Consider the following 6,000-nt stretch of genomic DNA (forward strand, 5'->3'; position numbering starts at 1 on the left):
TCACTGTAACGCATTACACCCGCAAAGACCCTGTTTCCAAATAAGGTCCCATTCTGAGGTCCCAGGTAGATATGAGTTTGGTGGGGGCGGGGGGGTGGTGGAGACACTATTCAATCCATTAGTCTTTCTGGAGGGGATGGGCTGGACCCTGCCCAGAGATGCCTCCCCCTGCTCGATTGATTTCAAAGCTAGCAAGCTGTGGGCCCTGTGGATTGGGAAAATTCACAGTAGAGGAGACCTAGATTCTATTCCCACTCCGTCCCTGACTTGCAGTATGACCTGGGAAAGTCCCTTGTCTTCTCTGGGCCTCAGTTTCTCAGTCTGCACACAAATGGGGTTGATGTGGGATGGGAGTGGTTGAGAGGTCCTTTACCCCGTTCTGATCAGAAGTGCTCTATTATCTATTTATGTAGGGTGTGCTACTGCTTATGGTTGTACAGTTTATCTGTACACAACTCCAGGGGGCGCTATTCGCATTATAGACTACGGGAATGGGTTGCCCTGGAGCTGTGCAGTGCACAGCCTGTGTAGCTAAACATGGCAGCCCTTGTTATCTGTGTGGTAGAAACTGTTGCTAATGACTGTTTGAAACCCCCTGGACTATCTGGTCCCCTGGGGTCCTCCCAGCATGGATGTTTCATTGCTCCAAGCAGATGGCGTTTTCTTTTCACTGCCAGATAGCCTGACTCCCCACTTCCCCCTCCTGCCACGTGGCAGCTTCAGCCAGCAGACCCACCCTCCCACCCGAGGCCTCTTGGCCAAACTGCCATCTGTGGCTTCCCTCCCGGGGATACCGTGTTTCACTGCAGCCTGGCTGGCGCGTGACTGTGGAGGCCAGGGCGGGGCTCGGGGGGATGCACTGTGCTCAGAGCCGGCTCTCTGCCATGCAGGTGATGGTCTGGAACCTGGATACAAAGGAGGCTGTAATCATGAGCCCCGTGAAGACAATTAACTGTCACCAAGACGTGATCCTCTCCATGTCCTTCAACACCAACGGCAGCCTGCTGGCCACTACCTGTAAAGACCGCAAGATTCGGGTTCTCGACCCCCGAGCAGGGGCCGTCCTCCAGGTCAGTGCTGGGCTGGGGTCTGGCTTGGGGTCAGAGGAGCAAGGAGTGGAGTGGGCATGGCAGGGTGGGGGAGGTCTGAGAACAGGGCAGTAATGATGTTAATGTTCTGGCCAAGCCTTCATGCGTGTTTATCCCCATCTGTTGGGGGGGTGTAGAATATGTCATACCCATTTTTCAGATGAGAAAACTGAGGCTGAAGAGAGGCTAAGGGACTTGCTCACATTGAAAGCTGGGACTGGAACCTGGTCTAACTCCAAAGCTTGTCATTGTGCCTCACCTCTGTCAGGAGGCATGACATGGGGTCAAGAAACCTCAGGGCACCACTGTTATCCACTGTGTGACCTTAGACAAGCACTTTCTGATCTCTGAGCATCTATTTTCTCATCTGCAACAATGGGCCATTAATCCTTCCTCTGGGAGGGTTAAATGAGATATCCCAGGTGACAGTGGCCACCCAGCTCTATGCCTTGCATATAGTGGATGCTCAATAATAATCTTTTAGCAAAAACATGGAGCTGGGCTGAAGTTTACCTCTGTCCTAGCTCAGAGAAAGAACTCTCAACAAAAATAGTGGGAGAGACTTTATGTGGATGGGAGAGACCCAGGAAGGTTTCCTGGAGGTGGTGCCTCTGGAAGGATTCTCCAGGCAGAGCTGGGCTGAGAAAAGAAGGCATTCCAGGCGGAGCAGCAGCATAAGCAAAGACAGGGTGTCCCTGACCACACATGTCCCTCCAGGAAGCCAGCTATAAGGGGCACCGGGCCAACAAAGTGCTATTTCTGGGGAACCTGAAGAAGCTGCTGTCCACGGGCACATCCCGATGGAACAACCGGCAGATGGCCCTGTGGGACCAGGTGAGTCTCCCAAGCAGCCCTACCAGCGCCCCTCACCAGCACCACACCTTGTGCATCTTGTTGTTCAAGGAAGGGGAGGGGTCAGGACCCAGGAGAAGCCTCGACGTGGGGGAGGGGAGGTGGCTGAGTTTGGGATCGGGACTTGGAGGTGGGGGGAAGGGCAGGAGAAGGAAAGGGCCTTCTAGGCGGAGGGAACAGCTGGAGCAAGCCCTTAGAGTGAAATAGGGAGGTGTGTGGGCAAGAGGAGCTGCCTGTTCAAGGTGGGTGGGGGTGGGGATGGGGAAGAAGACCAGGCCAAGTAGTATTGATTTCAAGGAGCACTTGGCCGGAGTTCGACAGATCGCTTCCTCTCTGTCTGAATCTCCTTGCATTATAGTAGATATAAAACAGGAGGAGGGGGGCTGGAATGACATCATGTGTATGAGAAATGATTCGTTAAAGGTAAAATGCTAGCAAGGGAAAAGGAGGTGGTCTCTCTCTCTCCCTCTCTCTCTCTCTCTCTCTCTCTCTCTCTCTCTCTCTCTCTCTCTCACACACACACACACACACACACACACACACACACACACACACAGCCCTGTGACAGGAATTCTTAGCACCACCAAGGGGCACTCCATGAGTGACCCATAGGCCCTCCTGGTCTCCCTTCCCTTGCAGGATGACCTCTCTGTGCCTCTCGCAGAGGAGGACCTCGACGGCTCCTCAGGCGTGCTGTTTCCGTTCTATGACTCGGACACCAACATGCTCTACGTGGTGGGGAAGGTCAGTCTGACACGGGAGGGAGGTGGCGGCCTGGTGCCGTTGGGGTACGGGACAGGGGCAGGGACAGGCAGGAGTGGCTAGATACTCTCCCCCTGTGGTGAGCCTCGCCCCTCTCTCACCTTCCTGGCTCCACAAGAACACCTGGGACCAGGGCTTTGCCTGACACCCTGAGCTAGTCCCTCCCAAGTTCTGGGTCCAGATAAGGAGGGACCAGTCGGTGTTTTCTGTCAGGGGCACCTTCAAATTTGAGGCAGAACAGGTCTTCACTGGGTAAGACTATCTTGTACTTGGCATCCCTGGCCCCTACCCACCAATGCCAGGAGCAGCACCCACCTCCCCCCCCCCCAGTCATTATGACAGTGACAACCAGAAATGCCCCAGGGTCTCAGGAACCCCACTTCTGACCTTGGTGTGTGGCTCTCAGATGGGAGTGGGGTTCAGGCCTGTGCTCCCAGAACCTCTGCCTTGGAGGCATCTGTGTGGGCTTTGGGTCATGGTTGTGGGGACTAAGTGTTAAAATGAGGTGCCTTGGTGCCCTGCTGCCTTGGTGGCAGTCCTCTGCTCTGCCCTTGTGAGAGGCGGCTCTGCCAGCTCTTCACTCACAGTCCTCTCCAGGTTTCTGCTGTGTGGCAGTGGGGACCAGGTGGGGGGCTGATGGGGCCCGGCTCTGAGCGGTGCCCTCCCCTCCACAGGGAGACGGGAACATCCGCTACTATGAGGTCAGCACCGACAAACCTCACCTGAACTACCTGACCGAGTACCGCTCCTATAATCCACAGAAGGGGATCGGTGAGTGCGGGACACTGAGGCCACTTGGGGCCTGGGGAGACGGGGATGAGTCAGGCCTCGCCCTAGAGGGCCCCTCATTGGGGAGGGAGACAGCGGGTCAACGCTCTGAGTCATGGGAGCTCTAGTTGAGGTATGTGGGAGGTTCTCTGGGAGCACACAGGAAGAAGTCCGGGAGGGCTTACTGGAGGAGGCAAGACTTGAAGAGCCAAAAGGGAAGCAGAGCACAGCATGGGGAGAGGATGAAGGTGTTCTAGCTGAAAGTTAAGCAGTTACAGCAGTAGCAAGGAGTTGGGGAACACTGACCTAAGAGAGGTCCTACTTTTTAAGTGTGTTTAGGGATTCAAGACAAAACAAAACAAAACAGGATGCAACTATATGCCCTCTACAGGAAACCCACTTATATATAAAGACACAGCTAGATTAAAAGTAAAGATGGAGGTACTTCCCTGGCGGTCCAGTGGTTAAGACTCCGTGCTTCCACTGCAGGGGGCACGGGTTCAATCCCTGGTCGGGAAACTAAGATCCCGCAGGCCACGCTGCACGACCAAAAAAAAAAAGTGAAGATGGAGAAAGATAGTATGCTAACACTAATAATCAAAGGAAAGCTGGCATTGCTCTAATAAGAGCATCTGGGTTGGGAGCTATGGGGAGGGTGATGGAGGGCCTTGAGCAGAGCACACTTTCTGTAAAAGTTTAGCTAAAATCCTTGAAGGTAGGGGAGAAAGTCTGAGGATTTCAACCTCATTTCCCCAGCTCGGGACCTGGTCCAATGTAGGACTGTTTGTTAAGGGAAGGATAGTGGAAAGAGGCTGGTCTCTGTTCACTTCCAGGTGTTCAGCCTGGCTTTGCCACTCACCCTGGGTCCCCGGGGCCCCAGCCCACCCTGAGGAATCTCTTGGCCCTCCTTGGTCATCTCCCCACAGGTGTTATGCCAAAGAGAGGTCTCGACGTGTCCTCCTGTGAGATCTTCCGCTTCTACAAGCTGATTACAACCAAAAGCCTCATTGAGCCCATATCCATGATTGTACCCCGGCGGGTAAGGGTGGTGTGAGCCGTCTCCGAGGGAGGTAGGGAACCCCTCCTGGAGAAGAAGGACCCCGGGACCTGGAGCCTGGAGCCCACGCCCCTGGGGGAGCAACAGGGAGGCTGATGGCCCCTCCTCAAGGGGAAGCCTTTCTCGTGGTCAGCACACTGTCCCTCCCACCTCTGCTCTTGAGTTGCTCTGTGACGTTGGACACATCCCTTTGCTCTCTGGGCTTCAGTTTCCTCAACTCACAGGGGTTGGGGGGAGTCTGCACCCCTGGATCTCTAAGGGCCCTCCCCCACCATCCCAGCTCTCACTGTCCTGACTTCTCCTGCAGTCGGAATCCTACCAAGAGGACATCTACCCGCCCACGGCAGGTGCCCAGCCGTCTCTGACGGCCCAGGAGTGGCTCAGTGGGATGAATAAAGGTGAGGAAGGCAGAGAAAAGGCCTCGGTTGAATGTGGGGGACAACGGAGCGTCCAGTGGCCCCAAGTAGCTGAGAGGGGTTTGGCTGGTATTTATGTCCTCCCGTAACCCCAGAGGACTGGTCCTTGACAGTCGGTTCCCAGTGGTTAGGATGGTCGCATATGGGTCCAGGAAGGGAGGGGCTTGTCCCAAGTGGCTCAGGAAACTCCCTCCGAATCAAGGGATTTTGCTCCAGGGAAAACGTCTTTAAATTCTGGGCTGTGCAGAGTGACGGGAGAGTCTCAGCTGGATGCCCCATGCCCATCCTCCCGCCACCTCTGCAATTACTCTTTGACCCCAGAAACCCTCTAGGCAGCAGCCCCCGCCCGGGCCCTTCTGCCCACTCTGCCTGCCCTGACTCTCCCTCCCTGGCCTGTCAACATAAGGGCCTGCGCAGGGGGAGGCAGTGTGTGCTCCCACCCCTGCTGCAGCCCCCGGAGCTGCATGCCACCCCCTCCCTTTTATGTGTAACCCTTAGACAGTCTCGCTCCTTTCTGGGCTCGGTTTCCTCATTGTAGCCATGTTGCCTGCCTCCCCTGCTTCTTGGGGTGTTGGGAGAATTCATGAACTGGTAGACGGCAGAGTGCAGTGCAGGCGCGAGGGGCCCGCGGTATTCTGGGGGCAGTCCCTACAAACCAAGCCTCGCTTAGATAATCACACGAGTGTGTATGTGCACTCTGCTTGCCCTGGTCTGTGGGTTTGTGCCTGTCTGCGTGTAGCCATATCGCCCACACGTGTCATGTGTATCTCTGTGTCTCCGTGTGGCTTGTGTGTGTCTGCGTGTGTCAGTGCCCCCCATGCCCACCTGCTCAGGGGCACTCAGTCCTCACCCAGCCCTTTGCTTCCCTCCCAGGGCCAGTCCTGATGTCCCTTAGGCCTGGCTCCGAGCTGCTGAGCCCCCAGCCTCTGCCCCCAGAGAGACCCCCCTCCAAGCCCAGGCCCCACACCTCGCCTCGCCTCTTCAACCAGACAGAAAAGCTGGCTGCAGAAGATGGAAGGAGGCCCCTCTCCCTGCTGGAGGAGAGGGCGCCACGGTG

The 6,000-nt window shown here is 56.0% G+C and overlaps 1 protein-coding gene across 1 annotated transcript in view; it reads left to right on the top strand.

Moving 5' to 3' along the window:
• Positions 1-6,000, top strand: part of CORO2A (coronin 2A) — a 56,455-nt gene that overhangs the window by 49,046 nt on the left and 1,409 nt on the right. Inside the window, 7 exon segments of the mRNA XM_082656955.1 lie at positions 891-1,070; positions 1,806-1,922; positions 2,580-2,684; positions 3,377-3,473; positions 4,397-4,509; positions 4,835-4,925; positions 5,817-5,997. Of these exon segments, the coding sequence (XP_082513081.1) occupies positions 891-1,070; positions 1,806-1,922; positions 2,580-2,684; positions 3,377-3,473; positions 4,397-4,509; positions 4,835-4,925; positions 5,817-5,997 (884 nt within the window).

The sequence above is a fragment of the Grampus griseus genome, assembly GCF_964374135.1.
Source record: "Grampus griseus genome assembly, chromosome: 6".
Classification (NCBI taxonomy): domain Eukaryota; kingdom Metazoa; phylum Chordata; class Mammalia; order Artiodactyla; family Delphinidae; genus Grampus; species Grampus griseus.